This window comes from Hakea prostrata, chromosome 4 (assembly GCF_041222555.1).
Source record: "Hakea prostrata isolate BN-2017 chromosome 4, UWA_Hpros_2, whole genome shotgun sequence".
Classification (NCBI taxonomy): domain Eukaryota; kingdom Viridiplantae; phylum Streptophyta; class Magnoliopsida; order Proteales; family Proteaceae; genus Hakea; species Hakea prostrata.
The window spans coordinates 9,465,097-9,489,876 of record NC_142603.1 but is presented as its reverse complement, the minus strand read 5'-3'; the positions used below and the strand labels follow the sequence as shown (position 1 = coordinate 9,489,876).

At 40.2% G+C, this 24,780-nt stretch overlaps 2 protein-coding genes across 4 annotated transcripts; one reads left to right on the top strand and one right to left on the bottom strand.

The window, feature by feature from the left end:
- The first annotated feature begins 732 nt into the window (after positions 1-732).
- LOC149017689 (uncharacterized) lies at positions 733-4,632 on the top strand. Of its 2 annotated transcripts, XM_089152016.1 has the most exons (3): positions 733-1,032; positions 1,912-1,963; positions 2,051-4,632. In XM_089152016.1, exon 3 carries the CDS (start codon positions 2,124-2,126, stop codon positions 3,966-3,968), a length of 1,845 nt encoding a protein of 614 aa, XP_089008142.1. In that variant the 5' UTR covers positions 733-1,032; positions 1,912-1,963; positions 2,051-2,123; the 3' UTR covers positions 3,969-4,632. The 2 variants fall into 2 exon arrangements, with proteins under 2 accessions (XP_089008142.1, XP_089008141.1); XM_089152015.1 differs by lacking the exon at positions 1,912-1,963.
- Positions 4,633-6,057: 1,425 nt separating this feature from the next.
- On the bottom strand, positions 6,058-24,405 carry LOC149017688 (uncharacterized). 2 transcript variants are annotated; one of them, XM_089152013.1, is made up of 7 exons: positions 24,043-24,405; positions 23,315-23,356; positions 21,847-21,963; positions 15,604-15,839; positions 8,525-8,561; positions 6,962-7,019; positions 6,058-6,852 (listed from the first exon to the last, which is right to left on the bottom strand). In XM_089152013.1, the coding sequence occupies exons 1-7, from the start codon at positions 24,193-24,195 to the stop codon at positions 6,773-6,775; spliced, it is 723 nt and encodes a 240-aa protein (XP_089008139.1). In that variant the 5' UTR covers positions 24,196-24,405; the 3' UTR covers positions 6,058-6,772. The 2 variants fall into 2 exon arrangements, with proteins under 2 accessions (XP_089008139.1, XP_089008140.1); XM_089152014.1 differs by lacking the exon at positions 23,315-23,356.
- Between the last annotated feature and the right edge of the window lie 375 nt (positions 24,406-24,780).

The following is a 24,780-nucleotide window of genomic DNA, read 5'->3' as shown; positions in this document are numbered from 1 at the left end:
AAGCCAAGAACCCATTTAATAAGTAGTAACATTGAAAATGCAAGCTCATTCCTCAAGCTATCCACCGGATGGTCCTCCTAAAACAAATCTTCGAACAAAAAGAAATACCTCTGGATTGGATAAATATTTACTTAACTTAAACAAACTTGATACATTTAATTGGGCATTCATGGTAATCCTTCAAATTGTCCCTTACAAGTAGTAACATGACTATTTAATATTTGAATTCATGCTCAATTTTTTTGATTGTCCATGCCAACAACTTAGTAGTAATATGATGATTCAAACAATATTTAATGTAAAACTATAAAACGGATTATAATGGATTGCGGTTTGGGTTTGGGTTTGGGCTGGTGCGGGCTCGACCATCTTCAGCCCAAACACAGCCCATTAAGGTTCAGTTCGGGCTAAACAGGCCGATGCGGTTCGGACTGCAAATTGACACCCTTGCTTACGGGTAATAGATAGATCTAGACTCGGCCCTTTGTTCATATTTCACTTTCATAGAGATGCCACGTGTATGGTTTGGGTCATTTTATTTCTCTCCATATGTGGGAGGATCCAGATTCCAAAGGTTGGTGGGCTCGTTCTGGGCCTCTGGCCCATTCCCCGCCCGCAGAAGCAAAGCAGCAAACGCACCTGAATTTTTTTGCATCTTGACTGAAATAACCCCAAATAAAGACTTAATAACTATTCTATCTCTAAGGTGACCCAATCAGCCCTAATCTTTCGTCAAATGCCAAGCGAGTTCATTTTCCCCAACTTTCCCTTCTCTCTCCTCTGCAGAGAGATCATCTCCTACCTTGATCCTCTTTTTCCCCTGTCTTCACATGGTGAAATTCTCTCTGTTTTCTTGTAATCACAGATATCCGTGGCTTATCAACTCATAAACCTCTGTTCAGTCAGCTCTGTTTCGCTTAATTTTGCGCAAGTCAAGCTGTTATGAGCTTCTGATTCTGATCTTCGGGTTGGTTCCTACAAATTTATTAGACGATTCGGACTCTATAGCTTTCAATTTGGTTTCCTTCTGCTGTAAGTGCCTTTTCCAGTCTCTTACTATGATTATTATTCTGTGTTTTCAATAGTGAAGCATCGTAGATAAGTTCTATCCTTCTATAATTAGATTCGGGGTATCCTTACCCAAGCTATATTTTAAATAAAACTCTGATGGTATTTGGGATTGAATGGTAGATTTAGTTCCTGTTTTGTTTTTCCTATTTCCTCATATTTGAAAAAGGGAAAAAAAGGTTGATGTTGATGTCAACTATTTGTATAGATTAAAAAGGATGCCAATCTTTTACTCTCTTTTTCCCTCTGTTCTTTGTTTTCGATACTGGTTCCGTCTGGACTCTGGAGCTCTACTTAATTGATCTTTACTTGACATAATTATCCTTTTCTATCAAATTAGATTAACTTGCATGTTGGGTGGGGGTAGCAGAAGGGATGCAAGCTCTTCTCAGTTTTGGCATTACATCCTGAATCTTCTGATCATTGATAAGGCCCGCCTATTTGTTACCATATCTGAATTATATAATTGTGTTTTGATCAATGATATGCTCCTTTTTTGCGATTGTTGAGCGCATTTGAAACGTATGTTAAATAATTCATTTTTGGCTCAGAGGTTCCATTGCAGCATGGATCTTGGCTTTAAGGATTTCCTTCATGATTTTCATTGGTCATTCTCTGTTTCCTTGGGAATTGTTCGTATTCAGATAAGAAATATATTTTTATAACTGCTTGCTTACTTGTGTTGGAATCAATGATATGCTCCTTTTTTGAGAGTTGTTAAGCGCATCTGTCAGGTATGCTTGATAATTGTTTTTTACGCTCAGAGGTTCCATGTCACCATGTGTCTTCGCATTAAGGATTTTATTCATAGTCTTGATTAGTCATTCTCTGATTTCTGTCTAGGGGATGGGGGTTGGAGTAGGATATATAATAACAATGTGATTCCAACAATTAGGTGCAGTGCTCTCCATTGAAGGTTGCTTTCTTTGAATCAGTTATGTTTTTCTTTCCCTGAACTGACTTTAAATGAGTTTCTTTGCAGTGTTTTGGACCGTTATGGTTCCTTGGGAATTCTGTTTGAGAGGTTGATATACTTGTTAGTATTCTAGTTCTGAATGATGGAGGAAAAGGATGAAACTGTTGATCCAGGGGATTGCCAGTTGAACTACTGTATTTCTCAAAACATGGATAACTACAATTTTGTTGTTGGTCAGGAGTTTCCTGATGTCAAGACTTTCAGGAAAACCATCAAGGAAGCAGCAATTGCACAACATTTTGAGCTTCGTATAATAAAGAGTGATCTCATTCGCTATTTTGCCAAATGTGCCACAGAAGGCTGTCCATGGCGTATTCGTGCAGTGAAGCTTCCCAGTGTTCCAACTTTCACCATAAGGAGCCTTGAAGGGACGCATACATGTGGGAAAAATGCACAACATGGTCATCACCAGGCGTCTGTAGATTGGATTGTGAACTTTATTGAGGAACGGCTGCGAGACAATATGAATTACAAGCCCAAAGATATTTTGCAGGATATCCATAGACAATATGGGATCACCATCCCATACAAGCAGGCATGGAGGGCCAAGGAGCGAGGGCTGGCTGCAATTTATGGTTCTTCTGAAGAAGGATATTGCCTCCTTCCTGCATACTGTGAACAAATAAAGAAGACAAATCCTGGAAGTGTTGCACAGGTTTTCACCACTGGGGCTGATAACAGGTTTCAGCGGCTATTTGTTTCCTTCTATGCATCCATATATGGGTTTGTGCATGGCTGTCTTCCTCTTATAGGGCTTGGTGGCATCCCACTGAAAAGCAAGTACCTTGGGACCTTATTGTCAGCAACTTCTTTTGATGCTGATGGTGGGTTATTTCCACTTGCTTTTGGTGTTGTTGATGTAGAAAATGATGAGAGCTGGATGTGGTTTATATCAGAGCTTCATAAGCTGTTAGAGACAAGCACAGAGAGTATACCACAGCTGACATTCTTATCAGATGGGCAGAAGGGCCTTGTTGATGCAGTGAAAAGGAAATTCCCTAATGCATCTCATGGATTTTGTATGCGCCATTTAAGTGAAAGCATTGGTAAAGAGTTTAAGAACTCAAGGCTTGTCCATCTTCTTTGGAAGGCTGCCTACTCCATTACCACTGTCGGCTTTAAAGAAAGAATGGCAGAAATTGAAGAGGTTTCTCCAGAAGCAGCTAAGTGGATCCAACAAATTCCACCATCCCGTTGGGCTGTAGCGTATTTCAAAGGAAAACGATTTGGACATCTCTCTTCAAATATTGATGAATTTAATAGATGGATTCTTGAAGCTCGGGAACTACCCATAATTCAGGTGATTGAGCAGATTCACAGCAAATTAATGGCTGAGTTCATTGAACGGCGTGCAATGGGATCTGATTGGATGCCAATTCTTGCCCCATCTGCCGCTCAGAGAATGGCTGAAGCAATGAACCATGCTTCTGGCTACCAAGTCCTTCGATCAGATGAAGTAGAATTTGAGGTTCTTTCCGCTGAGAGGTCTGACATTGTGAATATTGGAACCCGTTGTTGTTCGTGTTTTGATTGGCAACTCTGGGGTCTGCCTTGCTCTCATGCTGTTGCTGCACTCGTCTCTTGTAGAAAAGATATATATGCGTTTTGTGAGAAGTGTTTTACTGTGTCCAGTTACCTTGAGACATACTCACAACCAATAAATCCAGTCCCTGATAAAAGTGAATGGAGCAAGACAAGTGAGCCTCCCTTGGATGAGGACTGTAGAGTGGTGACGCCACCCAAGTTTCGGCGTCCACCTGGACGCCCTGAAAAGAAGCGACTGTGTGTAGAGGACCTTAATCGGGAGAAGCATACTGTGCATTGTAGTCGTTGTAACCAAACTGGACATTATAAAACAACATGCAAGGTAACAGAAGCTATGGAGAGTATGGAATATCCCAAGTATGGAGATCTACCAAGTTAGCTATGATCCTTTTTTTCTTACCCAGATTAGCTAGATGTCATTGGGCATTCATGTTGGTCTTGTACTTCAAAATAGGAAATCTCACTGTATTCCAATCTTAGAATGCCTGGAATGAATTTTAGGTGTTCTAGCTTTTTGTAGGTTGTATGTACTCGTTCCTTACAAAGCAAGAGAGCTTCATCAAGGATTTAAATGGTCTTTGATGTTACTTTATGTCTTAATCTTGAAGCTCCGCGGAGAATTTGCACATTTAGCAGTGGTTTTCAGTTTTTTGCCCCCTGGAAATTCCTAATTGCCAGTGATGTGATTTTTTTTTTGATGACGCAAAGCAGCCCTTTTTCATTACTAACTTGCAAACAGTGTACATTGAAAAGAAGACATAGAAGAGCCACTTAGGGGTAGTAGTAGAGTGCAGGTGGAGGAGTTTTTACAACAACTGTTTTAGATGGGATTGAAGATATACGGATTTGCGATCCAGCATCAGATAAGGATAATAACTTGGCAGCATATCTACAATGGGCTGCAATTGATCCATATATGCTATAGGGTAAGGTGCTAAAGAGTTAGCTTCCAGAACAAGAAAATGGAGAATAAAGAGGAGAAAAAATACAACAAAATTGCTACGAGAATTGAGGGAAAACGGGAGGCAAAAGGCTCATGGGTATGGAGATCAGGAGATGGGAGGAGATGAGAGCAGAGCAGGAATTCAATTCATTGAGAGGAGATTTGTTTCCTTTGCTTCCAGAGTTTTGGTGCAACGAGGTTTAATTTAATGCAATAATGTATTGTAAGAAGAAGATTAATGCCTAAAAAGAATAGGAAAAAAGGGAAGTCACTGCATTTGCACTTGTTAGTTTACTGAAAGTTCTGTGATATTCTTCTTCCTTCTCATGTAAAACAACAATGATTACTTTGTGAAATGAACTGATTAATGGAAATGATTGCGAACACCATGATAAGTCAAAATCATAGTTCCATCGGTTGTGTTTGTGGGGTGCAGGTAAGGGTATCAACCGGTACAATTTTGGTACAGTATCAACTTTGGATACTGAAAACTAGAACCTTACCGTACCATGTAAATTCGGTATTGTACGGTTTCAGTATTTGCAAAAACGGTTCGATACGTTTTCGATATTAAATCAATGCGGAAAACAATTTAAACATGATATCTAGTCGGTACAATTTTGGTACAAACAAATCCATGCAACTTTTGTTATTAGTTCATTAAGATCCTAATGAAATTGCGAATATGATATTAGCAAAGACAAAACAAGTAAATGTAATTAATAAAGACAAACTAAGTAAATCTAAGAAAATAAATAAATGACAGAACGAAAAACTGAGGATTAAGAATAGGGTAAAGGTAAAGTGCTTTAATTGTAAAATTATACTTATATCCCTTAATTTGGTACCGTACAAATTCGGTATAGTTTCGGTATATACCGAAACATTTGGATGTAATATCAATGTGTATGTGTGGAACATTTTGATTCATGCATTCTTCTCAAATGGGCATGTGAAGGAAGGTTTCTCCTACTGTTTAGACATGATGAATGCTGGGATCATGCCTCAGCCTGATACCTTTGCGAAGCTAATGCGAGGTCTTAGGAAGCTTTACAGTAGACAGATAGCAGCAGACAGATTAGAAAGAAAGTGAGGAAGATGGCTGCAGATGGACATATTACCTTCAAGATGTCTAAAAGACAAGATGAGAGGGACTTGAAAGAAAAAGCCTAAGAGAAGGAAGATGGAAGAAAGAGGAGGGCTCATCGTCGTCGATGTTGTTCAGGTCATCGAGGTCAAAGTGGAGCTGACGCTCTGCAATTGGAATGAATTGATATAGAATTGCTTGTTTCTGTACTATGCAGGAGGAGGTGCATGGCTTGAGCAGAGCAGCCCCAATTCCAAATGGTTTTATTTACTGAAGTCTTACTTGGCTCCTTCCACCGGGCTCAAATGTGAAATGCCTCTCCTTTAGTGGCACCACCAATTTTTGGCAGCTTCAAATCCTTGTAGCTCAGCAGCCTCCATACATGGAGAAGACTGTTGTGAACCAACTCACGCTTGATTTTTGCTGCTTCTACTCCTCTTAGCTCAGCTTCTAGGTATGAGAAAGACCCAAAAGTGATTTTTTTTTCAGGCTAACAGCTTGACCATGTTCCATTCCATGGTTGAGGGATCTCTGTTCTTCCCAACCCCGTGGTTCTTCAGTTGGACAAAAAACACAAGATGGTTTACTCTAACAGTAGGTAAATGGACAGATGAACAGAAGTATTCCCAAGATCTATCACTCCAAAACAAATCAAAAACTCTGGATGGGAATGGTCTACTTGTAAAGACTCGGTAACCAAAGACGACTCACATACTTCCCTTGCAACGGTAAAACAGGGTAGCTGTTTCTAAATGCTTCAAAGAACTTCCGTCTCATTGACATCCATAAATAATTATTCACTTCTTATCTGCTGTCCTGTGATTTAGAGTCAGTTTCCACGCATGTGTGACAGAGGATTAGCAAAATTTCCTCTAATATTGGATTTACTTTCTACACATATTACAATGAATTTCCATACCTAACCAGCATCAGTATAACAGAAAAAACCTGCCCACATATGAATATGTATATAGTGGCCCAATTCTCACATTCACGGCAGCTTGCTGATCAACTGAATTTTACATATTGAATCACCAAAGCATCTGAAGCTACATAACGTTTAGCTCTGGAAAAATTTATCACCACCAAGGATTGGATGTGAGAACAAACATAAAATCCTTCAACTCTTCCAACGGTGTTGGTTTTTATTTGACTAGCGCTTCTCATTCTTATTCTCTGATTTTATCGCTTCATAGGACAGGAGCACCTCTTTGAACTTTGCTTCAGCAGCCTCTGCATGGCAAGCACCAGCCGATCAAAACAAATTAATTACTGCACCAGTGCAAGTGAAACTAAGCTATACAACGAAATATTATCAGATTCACAGTCAGAAGATGCTAACCTTTATTATCCTTGTTTTGATCAGGGTGGCACTCCATTGCCTTTGCTCTGAAAGCTGTCTGGAAATAACAGTTTACAAGGACATGAAAGATATGCAATGAAGAAACAAGATCTATTTTTATCATGCAAGATAGTGATCAAATAAGCTGAATAAAGATGACAATAATAACTAGGCAATGAGCTATTCAAGAATGGATCACACCCATACTACCGTGCTCAGAGAGTACAATTCACCACATAACATCCCTTCTGCCCGTTTGGGTTATTTGGATTTTTACCTTCCATAATTTTAAGAACTAATACCCCCATTAAGATTGACAATGTTGTAGACTATATTCACTACTGCTTATCCCTTGAATTCCACAGCCTCCAGGCAACATGAATATAAAAACTCCAATCAGCATAAGTTTTAACAAGTGAATGCATGGTGAGCCCAGCAATGCTCTTTCGAAGTATCATGCCATGACTCGCAAATGAAGTGGCTTTCACATGCTCCAATCAATTCACCAAGTAAGATAAACCTTCACTAAAAACCGGGCAAACAAGATAAATGATATTTAAAAATAATATAATATATAATATAATACAAAATAAAAACAGTTGGTTTGAATAAAATGGTGTTGTTTCTAGCACTTCAATTGGGTTGTGTGCAGGGGTATAATGCAGTGAAAAGCTTAAAATTACTACGTGAAACATTTTAGAAAAGAAAGGGTGTATGTATTCAGAAAAAACTGAGGAAACCACGGATCAATGAGTCTATTTAATCTCCACTGACAACTCTGGCCACTGAATCCCACCTCTGCTCCACATTACTTCTGTTTTTATTTTCTTCTTCCTGTCCCATGTGGCATCCTTTAAAAATAAAAAGAAAACTTGTGATCATGTGCTGTAGTTGTGTTCAGCATATGGTATTAAGTTATGGATACGTTTTCCCATTCAACTATTGATCATTACTTGACTTATTATGTGGTGCTATTATTCTATTTCCCAAGGGTGGGCCTTGGGGCAATGGTCAGTGGCCCTAGTTGTTGCCTGAAGTTAAGACATTGAAACAGCATCTCAACAAAAATTGCTGGGGTAAAGCTCCACTTGTGCAGAATCCTTTGGCAGTGGGGTCGCCTTTTTTTATCATTACGTTTTCCCTGTCAGAAAAATGCAGCCGCATCTTCTGTATAGAATCTCAGTGTTTTTTTATTTTTATTTTTATGTAGCACATTATGATCAAAGTATTGGAAAATTAGGGATTCTGGAGAGAATGCAAAACATAATGATTGGCTTAAAACTATAGGGATGCATGGATAAGCATGTATCTTATTGAATTCGAGGATTACAATACAAGGCCAATCTAAATTATTCTCTCAATATCCAATGGTTCTAACTCAGTTGCTAGATCACCTCTCCAGGTGGTCAAAGTCGGCTGCCTGCCAAGATAGCCAGTCTTAACAATCTTTTGCCGAAAACAAATTTTTAACTGACATAATAATGAAAATGAAACTATGCTCTAAACTGCAAATGGAGGGTAGTACAATGTCAAAATAAAAAATGAAAAGAAATGTATGAATACCTTAACCTCTGTGTCAGAGTATGGCTTTGATGGCCACCTATTAAAATGCAACAATAAAAAAGAAAAAAATTATTAAAATAATCGAGAGAAAAACATTGCAATGAAATGGAAAACAAATTAATCAGAAATTCACATCACATTGCTGTCTCAAAAAGAATGCAGGAAATAAACTGTCATCTGACAAAATGTTCAAAGAGAATAATCACTACACCTTTCCCAGGGAGCTGTCCGGCTTAAAATACTATAAAAATATCCATACATTATCGAAATAGCAATTACACCAACACATTTCCCATAATCACATTCAGTCAGGACTTTTTTCCTCCAGAAGTAATTTCTCCATAATTATAGTTGATTCCCAGTAGAAAATCTAAAGACCCAAAAATGCAGCACTTACAATGTTGATCATTCCACAACAGCAACCAATCCCCTCCAACCTCTCCCTCTCCTTACACAAACACCCTCCCCCCCCCCCCCTCCCCTCCTCCCAAGAAAAAAAAAGAAAAACAAAAACTCACTCCTATCCCAATTAACTCGGCTATTAAGACTTTCACATACAAAAATATTTGTCAATTCGGCTATGACCAATTTATTATTTGTTTTTTTTTAGAAGTACGATTTACTTGTGCTACAGCATATGATAGGTTCTGCCTGATATCTGATGGCATTTCCAATTATTTTGAATTTTAATTTAGCTTTAGTAGCTTCATAGGATGAGTATAATGAAGCATCTACAGATACTTATACTAATGCAAGTATGCAACCTCAGGCTGAAAAAACCAATCTTAGGTGGTTATGGGCCCACCAAAGCTAATAAAAACTCAAATAACAGTATAAGAATCATGTAATTTCTGTAGCAATCTATGATCCTTTAGATCAATAAACAGAGTCCGGAGGGAAAAACAGGAACGTAACAATAAGGAATTCAGTGAAATTGAAGGATTAATTAGAGATAATCAGAAATTAAGGGCCTGGGACAATTAACAAGAAATCGACCCTTGTGTGTAAACATTGAAAAAGGTCATTAACTAATTCTCAACTAAAGTTCACGCAACCATCAACAAACCAAAAATTTTAATTAGAGAATAACACCTGTCTGCCCTCTTGGGTGCAAGCAATAATAATCCCAAACTTGGAACTTGATTTAGAGGTTTATTTTAGATGGTATTATACCCTCAAACTCTACAATTAAGTTGTCCCAGAATAGAAGATGAAAGCCTCCAAGTCTCTGCCTGATCAGTGAAAACTCAATTGAGTTTTAATGATTTGTGGAAGACCCAGTATTACCACAGTAGCAAGGGAAAAAGAAGAAACAGTGATAAACCAGGAAGAAACATCACAATCAAAAGAGAAGCATAACAAGGAGGAAAAGACAATATCATATAACCTTTTAAGGAGAAAGTAGACCTGATTCTTGGAGAGAAGAAGAAAAGGAACTAAGCAACCATCAGGTCACCCAAACAGCAGCCTAACTTTCAGATTTTTGAAATTTCCTCCCTGTTTCTTTCTGGAGTTATTGATTCTGTCCGCTCCTCCCTTCTCCTCCTCACTGGATTTCAGCCGGGATCCTTCCCTGTCACCTACCTCGGGCCTCCCCCTTTATCCCTGGCGGCCTCACTTGTCATCACTGCTCTCCCATGCTTGACCATATTAGGAAAAAGCTACAACTCTGGAAAGGAAAGCTCATCTCCTTTGCTGGTCAAGTAGTGCTCATCCGCTCTGTTCTTCAGTCCTCCTACCTCTATGGGTGTGGAATCTTCTCCATTCCTAAAGCCACAATTAGGGCCATGGAGGCCCTTTGTCGTGCCTTCCTCTTGGAAAGGTCAAGAGTCCCCCGGTTCCTCCATCCCATCAGCTAGTCTTCTGTCTATCATCCCAAATCTGAAAGGGGCTTGGGCATTCGGCGTATCTCCGATATCAATCTTGTCCGTCTCCTAAAACTCATCTAGAAAATTCCAGGTATAATTCCACTTGGGTTTCTTGGGTATACTCTCACTTGCTAAAGTCTGATTCCATTTGGACTGCTTCCATCCCCTCCAACCCATCCTAGGTCTAGAGAAAGCTTCTCCTTCTTCCTGCCATTTCAACCCAAATCTCCTTCGGATCCTCTACCTCCTTTTGGCTTGACCCTTGGCATCTGCCGGACATTCTCTTTACCCTCCTTGGCCCCCACTCTGTCTATGATATCCGCATTCCAAAGCTCACCCCTCTCTACCTTCATCACTAATGGTTCATGGTCCCCACCTCCTTGGTCTGGAACCTCCATAGACTCCCCTCTGCCCTTGCACCTTGGGCCCCCCTAGTATGGTTTAAAGGTCACATTCCCCATCATTCCCTTACCCTTTGGAGAGCCCTTAACCTAGCCCTTCCTACCCAAGCTTTCCTCATTAGCCATCTGGAACCTTTACTGGAATTGTCCTGAGGACCTTGAGCATCTTTTCTTCCTTTGCCCTTTCTCCCAATCTCTTTGGGAGAAAACCCTTGCTTCCATTTGGCCTAGGTTGAGGAGCTCTTATGGCTTTGTTCGAGATTGGGCCTGATGCTTATGAGTTTTTTTTTTTTTTTTTTTTTTGGGATGAATAAATAATTAAATTACCAAAAGCCAAAAGAGCACTTACAAAGGGAACAAATAAGGGGGGGAGTCCCAATCAAGAAGGGGACAAGAAAGAAGCTGAGAGACTCCAAGAACTAACAATCAACCTATTTCTTGGAGAATCCACAATAGGGGGGTGGGGAAGAGCCCGAAGTCTAGAAGAAACATCAAAGTAGATGGCATTCCAAATCATATCTCTAGAATGGGATTTGGATGTCCATCTTCGCATGTTACGCTCCCACCAAAGATGGTGAATAGTGGCGGCAAAGACAAGCTTACCCACATGGTCACATATAGAGGTACCGGCAAAATTTCTCAGGATCCATTTCCAATCTTGAGCAAAGACAAAAGAACGATGTGATCTGGGCCAAATAGATGCAAGGGCATAGGACCAAATAGAGCGGGAAATAGGGCAACTAAAAAAAAGATGGTCAATATCCTCTAAACTATTCCAACAGTTGGTACAGTTAGGGTTGGCGGGGATGTGACGGCTAATGAGAAAAGCTTGGGTAGGTAGGGCAAGGCTAAGGACTCTCCAAAGCATTAGGGCATGGCGAGGGATGTGGCCTTTAAACCAAACAAGAGGGAACCAAGGGATAGGGGGAGATGGGGTTCTCAGGAGGTTCCAAGCCAATCCAGTAGAAAAGGGGGTAGGGTGGGGGTGCAACCAAGTAATGCGGTCATCGATGAGGGGGAAAAGGGGGGGGGGGGGGGGGGCTCCAAACTTGTGTGAGACTTGGGTGGGGGGATGGGGACCAAGACCCAGAGGAGATGAACGTGGAAAGGGGAGTGGATTTTGGGATACGGGTGTTATAAACGTTTCTAGGGCCAAGAAGAGTGTACAGGATACCCATCGGATGCCAGGGGTCAAGCCAAAAGGAGGTGGAGATACCATTTGAGACACTAATAGAAATGGCAGGGAGAGCACGACCACGGAGAATCAGGAGCTTCCTCCAAATCCAGGAGGGATTGGAGGGGAGCGGAACAGTCCAAATCGAGTCAGTCTTGAGAAGGTAGGAATAGACCCAGGAAATCCAGATGGAATCATGTTTGGAAGCAATCTTCCAAATGAGTTTCATGAGACAAGCCATATTCATATCACAGATACGGCAAAAACCAAGTCCATCCTCAAATTTGGGATGTCAAACTGACTTCCAGCTAATAGGATGAAGGAAGCGGGAGACTCCTAGCCCTTCCAAAGGAAAGCACAGAAAATGGATTCCAGAGAATGGATGATAGATTTAGGCAAGGAAAAATACCACACCAGTAGAGGTAGGAGGATTGGAGGACAGAGCGGATAAGCACCATTCTCCCAGCAAACGAAAGTAGCTTACTCTTCTAGAGTTGTAGCTTCTTTCGAATATGATCAAGCATGGGGGAGCAGTGGTGGCGAGTGAGCCTACTAGGGATGAGGGGGAGACCGAGATAGGTCACAGGGAAGGAGCCTGGGCTGAATCCAAAGAGCGCAAGGAGGGAGGCTCTAGAGGAATCAAAGATACCCGAGAAAATGATGGTGGATTTCTAAAAGTTGACTCTAAGTCCCGATAGAGATTCGAAGTGGGAGAGGATCGAGAGGACAAAAGAGATGGAGGAGTGGTTAGCCTTAGAGAAAATCATGAGGTCATCAGCAAAGGCCAAGGTGGGTGAGCTTAAGGGAGCGACACTTGGGAATGGGAGAAATGAGCATCTGATTAGTTTTGGATTGAATGAGGCGGGAGAGCACTTCCAATGCTAAGGTAAAGAGGTAAGGGGATAAGGGGCATCCTTGATGAATACCAATACGCGAAGCGAAGAAACCAGCCAGGGAGCCATTAGTGATGACCGAGAAGTGAGGGGTAGAGATACAAGTCTCGACCCAATGGACAAGGGGGGGGGGAAGCCCATTGTCGAAAGGACTTCACTGATGAAATCCCATCGAATAGAGTCAAAGGCTTTATGAAGATCAACCTTCATGAGAGCAGCAGGTGAATGGCTAGCTCTATCAAAGCCACGGATAATCTCAACACAGAGGAGAATATTATCAGAGATGCTCCGACCGGCAATGAAGGCCGATTGATTGGGACTAACCAGAGAGGGGATAACCAATTTAAGACGATTGGCCAGGACTTTGGAGATGAATTTATAGATGAGATTACAAAGCGAGATGGGGCAAAAATCAGAGAGAGATGAGGCTCCAGGCTTTTTAGGGATAAGACAGAGAAAGGAGTTGTTGATGGTGGAGAGTTGGGCAGGATTAAGGAAGAAGCTGCGAATAGCGTGAATAAGATCGGGCTCAATGAAGTCCCAAGTGGCCAGGAAGAATCCCATATTGAAGCCATCAAGACCAGGGGCCTTGTTGGCTTTGTGGGAACGAATGGCAAAGCGGATCTCATAGGAGAGGGAATAGAGCAGAGAGACGGGAGAAGAGAGCTAGTGTTTGGTGCGATTATACACCACCTATGGTGGGAGCGAATCTCAGGCATTGGTCTTCCAAATCTCGATCCCTCGATATGATTTGGAAGGCTATCTGTTTTGAGGTCTCTTCAAGAATTCTTTTTATTCCCTCATCCCCCAGTGTTTGACTCTCCCAGGAATAGGCTAATTGTTAGTGCCTGAAGTCTCACCTCTTCCTTTAGGCCTCTCCCCGTGAGAGGCTTGTTTTCCCCTCCCCTATTATTAATATATTTCTTTATTCATCCAAAAAAAATTCCTTCAGAGATTTGAAATTTCATACTGTTCAATCCCAAAAACCAAATATTTTGATGTACATGTTTACATTTATAACAGTGAAAGAAAATCACCTAATCGAACTCTAAAATGATGGATGAGTTCATATTTATTATGGTGTCTAGGAGACCCAAGGCACTGGAGGTGTTCTAGATGCAATAAACCGAAGGTTCCTGGAACAAACTCCAATGCAACTTTCCAACTGCTAAAAGAAATAAAATAACTGAAAATAATTAATACCAACTGACAAATAGGATTAAAAGGTAACTCCCTAAATAGACCATAACCCAGGTTCAGACCTGATTCTTCTAGGCATGGGTTTCCAAAACAGCTCAGGCCAGTGCAGCCATGGATGTGCAACTGCATTATATATGGGATGGTAACATGAATTAGGCGTACAACAAATCATCCACACTGTATTGAAATAACTTTTTTCAAAAAGAAAGGTGGGGGATAGTTTGGCACATCTTAAAGATGTTCACATAGGGCTGCATGTAAGTAAAAAAATATTATCCCGTTTAGTATCATATCAGCATGCACCAACCTCCTAAGCATTCCTTAAAGCTTTCCTGCATTATGTAATGCCTGCAATAATAAGCCAACAGCTGGATTTTTGCTTCCAGAGCTTCTTACTTCAGCAACGTATGTGCATGCAAGCAACTTGATGTTCTCTTGTTCTGAATTGCTTTTAGGATGGAATGGGCATCTACTCCATAATAAAAAACAGTTAGACTCTACCCATCCCAATTTAGACAGGGTATTTGGGTTTGCAATGATTATTTTATATGAACTTTGAAACCATTTATAAAGGTCAGAGCAGCAGAGCGGGCTAGCCAGGTGGAAAACTCACTAAGAAGCAGTCAGTAGAAGTAACACTTATCAACTAGAAGCATACCTAAACACTCATGAAAATATATTTATTCCACATATTTCCAACTCCTTGACATGATTTTACTTACTCCACTTACACATTTTCAATTCCTTGACATAGTTTTCTCAAAATGAATAATATTGTCCAATTTAATTAGAAGAACAACAAATACAGAATATTCAACCTACAAGTTCTGCTGTCAACTGCTGAATATCATCCAAATCAGATCAGAGAACGACAGACAAATAGCAGACCATTTATCAATAGCCAAACATTTACTTAGGCTGACAGGCAACAGCTACATGCACTTTTGATCCAATTGATATCTAGTTTTTGTTTTATTTACTGGATGCAACATTCAGATAGAGACGTGTTGGATGCTTAAGCTGCTATCTGCTAAACTATGTGATCTGATATCAAATATGTGTATCTTTGCTCTTTATCGTTTATAATCCTACCTACACGCAGTTTAAAGACAAGTAAATAAAGCATCAAAATAAACCACCTATGGACAAAATACTCCAATGATATAATGAGGAGCCATCATGCAATGTCGTATCCCAAGGAGCAATAAAGAGTTTAGCACTTAGCAAGGGGGGTCAACAAAACAAATAAACTATAAAACCAGCAATAAGAGAAGGCCCAAAGGTTATTGGACCACTGGCCCTGTGCTTCTTTCAAGTCCCAACAGGTGGTCCTGAAGGAACAAACATTAATTGCTCCACAGAATCTTGTAAAAATCTTCAATTTTTTATTTTTCTTACCAAAATATTTATTTCAATTTCTTGGTCAGGAGTTATAGCAACTATGTATGTTCTCTATTCTTTAAGTTCCCATGTGAAACAGCAAAGCTATATCAAAAAATTCATCCCATTGACTAGTCTGGTCACTCAAGACCCTAATCACTACCTGTTGAGTCCCAAAACTGTGTAGTGATGTGATAATGAAACATTTCCAGCGTCTTTGGGGGTTGCTCTTGAATTAGTCCTTTGTTCTCTGTAGGATTTTTCAGCCTTCCAATACCAATCATTTCGCTGAAAATGTTGATGATATTGTCCTGGACCATTTTCTCCCCAGCTCTCATAGCTCCTCTTATGTTTATTCCGTTCTCTGTTAAACACACTTTGCATACGCCTTATACGCTCCTACAAAAAGCATAACCCAGTCAACCAAATGAAATAGGGACGAAAGCACAATGACAGAAATATCTAGGCCAACATCTGAACCTCTAAACATGAACTGCGGCTCATAACAAAGTAGATCTGGTATTCACACAGCTAAGAAGTGATCTTTTTAAATATTAGTATTCAAAACTAAGCATAACAGGCAAGGCGTTCAGGGAGCACCAACATGCCGTGCTCTCTTGATAAAGGTCTGACCAGGTACACTTAAAATTTTTGGATTACAATCCAGTTTGATCCTACAGGTGTACAGTCAGCTCATTTCAGAACTCCAGCAGATAAATAACTCTGTTACAGCTTCATTTGTAGAAAAGTTTGATGTCATGATACATGGTTAGAAGGGAAAAAAAGGTCATAATAATGATGGAATGCAAGAAATAGAACAGTTCCAATGACATCCTATGGCAGCATAAATGATTGTCATGCAATTGATGTATATTAAGCAAATATTTCCTTTACCAGCATTACAGTCAAAGACAAGCACATATTAAGATCATCTTCCCAGATCCTTTCTACTTGAGAGAACGCAATATTTCATTGTAGACCGGTAGTAGAAAGTATGGTGATTTTGGCAACAAAACCCACATACTGAGATGAGATGTAAAGAGAGATAAATAAATGTACCACTCATACAATCTTTCATTGGTATTTTCTCTGGTTCCTCCACGTCTTTTTGGCTTGATCCATGGCATCTTTTTGGTTTGATCCATGGTCCAATGGGTATCCTGTTCACTCTCATTGGTCCTTGCACTACCTACGAAACTCGCATCCCCAAAACCGCTCCCCTCTCCTCTTTCATTACCAACGGTTCTTGGTCTCCCCCCCCCCACCCGAGTCTCACGCAAGTCTAGAACTCCCTCCCTCCCCTAGTGACCTCAGCTTGTGACAATACTATTTGGCTCCCCTCCACCTCCAAATCCTTCACCATCTCTTCAACATGGAACCTGTTTCGGTCCCCCTCTCCCCCTTATCCCTTGGGCTCCTTTGGTCTGGTTCAAAGGCCACATCCCCCGCCATTCCCTCACTATTTGGAGAGCCCTCAACCTTGCTTTCCCCACCCAATCCTTCCTCATTAGCCGCCATATCTTGGTTAACCCTCATTAGCCCTCCCCTAGTGACCTTAGCTTGTGACAATACTATTTGGCTCCCCTCCACCACCAAATCCTTCACCATCTCTTTAACCTGGAACCTGCTTCGGTCCCCCTCTCCCCCTATCCCTTGGGCTCCTTTGGTCTGGTTCAAAGGCCACATCCCCCGCCATTCCCTCACCATTTGGAGAGCCCTCAACCTTGCCTTCCCCACCCAATCCTTCCTCATTAGCCGCCATATCCTGGTTAACCCTCATTGTATCCATTGTTGGAATGGTTCAAAGGACCTCGACCACCTCTTCTTCTTATGTCCTTTCTCCTGTTCTCTTTGGGAGAAAGCCCTTGCTTCCATTTGGCCTAGGTCTAGGCGTTCCTATGGTTTTGCTAGAGATAGGGCCTAGTTTTTTAGAAACTTTTATGGTTCCTCCTTATGTGACCAAGTTGGTAAGCTAATCTTTGGAGCCACCATCCACACTTGTGGTGAGAGCACAATCTTAGGAGATGGACTTCAGAATCCCGGCCTCTGGATAGGATTTGGAATGCCATCAGCTTTGATGTCTCTTCCAGATTTCTTGCTATTCCCCCCCCCCCCCCCAGTTGATGCTCCCCTGGGAATAGGCTTATTGTTAGCTCCTAGAGTCTCACCTCTCCCTCCGGCCTTCCTCTTGATAGGCTGTTGTCCCCCTCCCCTTTCTCTTTTTCCCTTCTCTTTGTATTTCCCTTGTTTTTTTTAATTTAATTATTTATCCTCCCCCCCCCCCAAAAAAAAAAAAAAAAAAAACAGAAAAATCACTCAATAAGGGTTGCAGGGCTTTTCAAGTTTTTCTGAGGCCAAGTGCAATTTTGACAAAATCTACATCTACATCTACTAGAAGATGTCTAACAGAAGTGAAGTTCCATATCCCTTGTGAGGGAGGAATAGTTGCTTCAAGTAGTGGGGCCAACATGCAAAAAGTCGGAAAGCAACAGAAGGGATCTTGATGCAGCTGCGCTTCCATTGCTGGACCGGCTCAACCTTTTTCAGACATATCAACCCAGGAGAACCAGGTCCAAACCTGGCTTTTGGAAGCTACTGATAGTTAGGGGGTTTACTTAATCACAGCGTCATTTTTTTAACTTTTGGCACATTACTATTTTGTTCCTATAGTTAGCTATTGTACGAATAGACCGTAGACTCAATATTCAAATAAGCTTGTAGATTAAGGTTATGAACAGTTTAAGTCTTATGCTTGATATAATTAATCAACTTGATACAGAATGAAAGGCTGGACAAAAGAATAATAAGAAACCATAGGACCAGGACTAAATATATCAGCACTAGACAAGGCCAGTTCAAGTTTGCATGATCAGCCCAGCTCGTCTTCCCAAGGGAAAAAAAAAACTAAAACACTGTTCATGTGAGCAGTATCACAATCCCATATAGACAAAAGTAGGAATATTCCTAGAAGATTTGTGGGGAACAAGATTGATTACACAAAGATTTATGCATGTTATTGCAGTTTAGTTTTTATTTTTATGATTACAGCCTTTTTTTAGTTTTTATATTTATTAATTCCTAATTTTTTTATTCACTGCATGTTTGCTGTAATGTATAAAGCCTAGTTTCTAATTCTAGTTACCTTATATTTCTTTATCATTAGTTACTAGTGGTAGTTTCTGTTTTTAGTATAAGCTTGTTTTTAGTGTAAGCTTGCCTAAGCCCTTATTAGGCACTAGTTTTAATTGAAACAGACATTTGGCGAAATCAAATTTGCAGGCAATGTTGTCATGCTTATGGACAAATCCATGTTCAACAGCTGAGATAGCTATTGGAGAGAGCCCCAGGGCTGAGATAACCCATACCTACTCCCTTTCTTTTCTTGCAATCAATCCTCCTTGACTGTTGTGTTTTGTGACTGCAACTGTGAGTAATCAACTGTGCTGGAGACCCTGTTGAAGCCTTGATTTAAGACACGCATTGAGATAAAGTCCTGCTGCTACTACCAATCAGAGGCTGCTACAAGTGCTCCTGAAGATAGAAATGCAACTTCCCAAGTTCCATAAGTCACCATAATGCAACAGAATCCATTGAGACTTTTCAGACCCAATTCACAACACCAAACCCTCCATTTGGTTCCCATTGCAGTCATCCCATTGGCAAGTTTACTCCCTAACCCCAAATCCTCCATCTTCACTCCTGTCCATCAGATTCACATCAAATTGCGGCAAAGCTTCAGCACCCTAAGCCCTATACCTAGATCCGTTTTGGTAGTCAAGTTGCAGCTTTTTCTCAAACATTCTATTTTGGTGTTGGGGCCATATATCCCAATTCAGCTACCCAAATTGATCAGGATTTTTTGCAGTGCTTCTCCGTCATACAAGCACCAATGGACCTAGGGACAGTTGAATTACATATTGGTTCTGTAACAAAACATTCTAATTCTGCTATGAGTTACTAATTCAGTTTTGAGGGTTATCTGGGACTGTTACCCTTTGATATTTGGTCTTACATCAGATTATACAGTAGAGTTATATACTGAAGGAAGTTTATGGTTCTTGTATGCTGCTAAGAGCTACAATTGGCACAAGGCCAATTAACAGATTGCTTCCTTCTCCTCTACCTCTTTCTCAGGTGAGATTCCCATTTATCCTTTATTCTCCTTGCCTAGGTTATTGTTATTTATTCTCACTCTCATATTCTTTCCCTTAAATTTCTGTTCCTGTTTCTTTCCTTTGTTGGGCATTACTGCCAGAACCATGAAGAATATCTGCACCCCACCATATCAGACCCTGTTTGGTATAAGATCTTAGGAATAAGTTGCCGTCTGTTGGGCCCTTCAGATCCCAGAATCTTCAATCCCTAAAGACTCTCTGTGAGACATCAAACCAGACTACAAAACTGGTTTTGAAGCTAGCTCTTCCTCTGATTCCAACAAGACTTTATCAATATTCTAATAGCTGTTTCAAGTGAGTGATTGCCAATGTTCTGTAGGGCCATAGATTAGCAACTGGGTCCTAAAACTTCAAACCGACTGGTGTTCGTATAAGAGTGTTCTCTCAATTGAAACAGGTTTTGCTCTCTGAGAGTTCTCATGTTTAATGTGAGGAAAAAAAGTGAATTGTTTTTTAAAACATATAAAAGTGCCTCTTTTTCCCCACCATTATAATTTGACATTCCAGAAAAGCCCTTTTCTTCCAACTTCTTTACCAATTAGTCCCTGACAATCTTTCTTTAACAAAATATATATATATATATATATATATATAAACCAGAATCTTAAGAAGAAGAGAAGGAACTAGGGACAAGAAAATTGAGAATGGGAAGACTGAGTCATAGATACTTAATAATCTACTGCCAACACCATCAATTATGTCAATAAACTCAATGTTACAGCATTAGAACTAGAAATCTTAGTATCTTAGTCTAACCCTAATTTGAAGATTAAACTAACTAAAGTCTATATATAGAAGGAAAACCCCCCCACATCAAACCGGGGGAAATTATTTTTTTGCCCCTTCCCTGCCGGGCGGGGGCGGGGGGGGGGGGGGCCCCCCCCCCCCCCCCACCAAAAAAAAAAAAACCCTTTTTTTAAAAACCCCCCCCCCCTCCCCCCCCCCCCCCCCCCCCCCCCCCCCCCCCCCCCCCCCCCCCCCCCCCCCCCCCCCCCCCCCCCCCCCCTTTCCCCCCCCCCCTCCCCCCCCCCTCCCCCCCCCCCCCCCCCCCTGACAAAAAAAAAAAAAAAAAAATAAAAAAATATAATATATAATATATATATATATATATATATATAATATAAAAAAACCAAACTAAAAGAAAGAAAACTAGGGACAAAAAATGAGAAAAGACTCATAGACTTATTCACCCCACCTCAATATTCAATAAACCAATTTACAGCATTAGAACTAGAAATCTTAGTATCTTAGTCTAACCCTAATTTCAAGATTAAACTAACTAAAGTCTATATATAGAAACTTACTACGTCACGTTGGAACAAACCCCCAACGTGACACATATCTTAACATTTTCCATATCAGGGGTCTTAAAATGTACTTATATTTTTTAAGCTGGCTAGACTCATTCAATTCTAGTTCTTTGTCTCTTGTGAGCCTGGAATGACCACATTGAAAGTTTTGGAACCTGGGGTTGTGGTACGATCCAGTATTTGCCCCCACCCATATACAAAAAGAAAAGGGAGGCATCCAGATATGATTGGAGAAAGTTAAATAACAAAGCGGTAGCAGAAAATATATTAGTTTGAATATGCAGCTATCGATCCAGGATTTACTGTTTTATTTTGAAAAGTCATCAAGACAAAGTAGATATAACACAAAGTTGGTGCAAATCAATAAAAAGTATTCCCCCTAAATCTTTCTGTATTATACTAGCTACAACCTTTAAGAGTTGCAACAAATTAAATTGGCTCAGCCTTTATATAGCCAAAGTGCTTTTTCCTACTATGTCATATCTGGAATGAAAACCAATAACCTCCTCTGAAGCACAAAGAAACCCACAGCTTGTTAGCATTCAGCACCCCAACATCTAACAGATGTTTACATTCCTTTAATCCTGTCACAAAAGTAATCACACCAGTTCCATTGCTGGACAAGAAAAACTATTTAGTGCTTTTAAAAATGGATCTTTCCCAAGTTAAAAGATTCCATGTATTTTAAAACTATATCTGAATTGCAGCTTTACAGCTAAACAGGATAGTCTTTTGTGATTCTGACATAACAGATAAGCATATCAAAAGAATACATAATTTCACATTAACTAGATCCTTCCAACCAATTACTCAGAATAAATAATAGTGTCAATCTAAACAATACAAGTTTTCATTGAGTACTCTAGCATTAAACAAAATATATACAGAGCAAAAAATAAGGTTAATGAAATGCAGGCTCACCACTCTCTCCATTTCATCTTCATATTCCTCTTTCATTCTACGATTATATCGCTTCCATGCTTCCTCCCTGAAACTTGAACGGAATGGACCACCAGTTGCACCCTTCAAGCTAGATAGCTTTATTTGTCAAATAACAAACATGATCAATAAGCTTAAAGTTTGAAGCTAACAAACAGACAGAAGTTCAACCAGACAAACAAATTTAACCATAGTTTGAATACATTTAAAGTCCAAATTATAGCTAGATTTTAAGTGTTTCAACTGGGAGTGAAAAAAGAAGCCGTGAAGCACATTAACACACACACACAAACACACATAGCATGTAAAAGAAGAAGACCATATCAGTTTGATATCATGAAGATGCAAGCAAAATGCATAGAATTCATGAACAGCAAGTATAAAAGAACATTATTTATCAGTTTGATATCTTTAGCTGCAGTTTCAAACTAAAATTGTGACTTCCTGTTACATTATTTAAATTAATCTCAACATCTGTGAAATTAAATTTTCTTACCAGGAATCCAGATATTAAGAGGAGTAAAAAATCAGGGGGTTTGGGGGAAATCTCAAAGGCAGTGCAGCACCTACACCCAGACTGACTGATGGGAAATGACTACCCTACTCGACCCTGCTGATGCTTATGCACATGCTCCCATTGGCCACCAAACTGCCCACCTGACATGCTACCTTTCAGGGAACCCTCTCCCCAGAAACAATTTATTTCATCTTGGGTCCCTAGAGATACCAAGACATTTTGAACCTGCTCCTGTGGGAGTTGAAACTGCCAAAACCACTTCACTTAATTCACATTCTGCTTCTTTTTTATCTCTTCTTGTCATCTTCAGGAAAGAGCCAAAGTTTTTCTAAAGTCTATTTTTTGAAGTTGAGCATTGCACCTTCTTCCCTAAGTATATAATTACTTATTGTACTTTCCCACTTTGAAAATTCACTGACTACACCAGTGAAGCAAACTGAAACTATAGTAAGAGAGAGAACTTTTCGTGTTTCTTTTTCAATTTTTTCCCTTTTCTGATTAGAATAGAAGTATATCAATCAAAAAATGTAACACAGCCTACTCAGCAGCAGAGACAGCACAACAACAAATACACAGCCTCAAATACAACTAATTGGGTCAGCTAAGCAGCAGAGATATTATACAGAATGAAAAAGAATGCATTACATGAGAAAAGGAGAAGCTACATCTCGATACATTGCCTTGTCCAAATAAAACATCTGAAATCCTGAATTCTAGTTAACTAGTTACAGCCTCATTGGCAATCGTACAACTAACCCAGGTCATATTTCCATCAAATGCCACTGTGTTTATCAACCATCTCATACCTAAAGACCACCACCACTTCACCCTCTACAATCAAACTAGGGGAACATTATTTTACTGAAGTGCTAGCATGAAAAGAAGACAAATCTAATGGTATATTCATAAGTACCAATTACACAACATGTGTACCTGTGTGTAAAACCAGTGAATTGATCTCCGCAATTGTCCAACCTAGCAAGTAACTGAAACCATCAGAATGGTCTTTCCAAAAGTTGTTACAAATTTGGAGGATACTAAACCAATTTTATTCATTTTAAAATGTGAAATGGTCATAATAGGAATCATTCTTGGCAATTAAAAAACTAAACATTTAAGAAGTTTTAAGTCATCCTGAATCAACCCATTCATTGATCTCTAAGATTTATAACGTTCACAAAATAAAAGTGGGGCAAAAGGCATGTTCTTACGGTGACATTAACCAGCAATTTACGCATGTAATGAAGAATAAGGGTTAACTTTCTCCATGGTTCAAAAATTCAACCAAAAGGTTCGAATTTCAGAGACTTCCAGCTTCTACATTGGTTGAAACAATATGGCATTTGATTTGAGGAATATTCAATGTTTAAGGGTTTTCTTCACCAAGTAGAATTCTTCAGCTAAAGTTCAGATTTTCAGCGTTGATTTCAACCAATACCAGCCCAACTAATAATTGCCAATGGCTGAACCTGAGTCATTGCTACATGGACACCTAATATGATATATAAATCAACAAAGACTAAATGAACTAAATTTCCCAAATTAAGCATCAGATAAAAGAGAGGATGACTGAATAAGAGAGAACCAAAAGTAGGGGTAGGAGGAAAGAAAATACAGAAATGAAACCAAGGAGATGATGAAGACATAAGAAAACAACATACGGCAATTGTTGTGGCGGAGGCGCCGATCAGGCCGAACAAGAGAATTCCCCAGACCTTCATCTCTTCGCCTTCCTTTTCTATGTGGGTTGGGTTGTATGGCCATGAACTGCGACTGCTATCTTCCTGTTTGCGCTTCTCCTCCTCAGAAGCCATCTTGCAGCTCGGACGCTTTACCGCCTCAAACCACTTCTATAACGAATTCCAAAACCTCGAAAGACTAAATCTGCAGACCATGCCCCGAGGTTCGAACGTTGCTATAATTCAGTTTCAACCGCCACACCAAGCAGAAATGAATCGAAATCCTATAAATTGAAATTTCCAAAGCTTGGGATCGAGAAAGGCTGCCCGCGAACGGAAGTCCATATTTATAAAGAAATACGGTATTACCGATTACTGATCGACAATAAAAGAACGCACGTGCGAACTGGCAGCACCCACGGGTCGCGTATGATACTTGATAGGCCATAACCATGACTGCCCTTTGCACGTGCTGCACACAGCCAGAAGACCGTAATGCCACGTTCATGCTTCCCTCTTGACCGGTATATTTTCTCAGGCGACGGCGATCGAATGCAAAGTTGGAAAACGTGGAAATCGCAATGCCTTCTGAGTCCAACTTAGGGTTTTATAGCTACAATGAGTTGCTCACCGGAGGAATTAGAGAAGTTGTAAAGAGAAGCTCTCCTGGCTTTATGGTGTTGTTCTTTTTACAACGAGAATGGCGATGAAGGTTTGTGA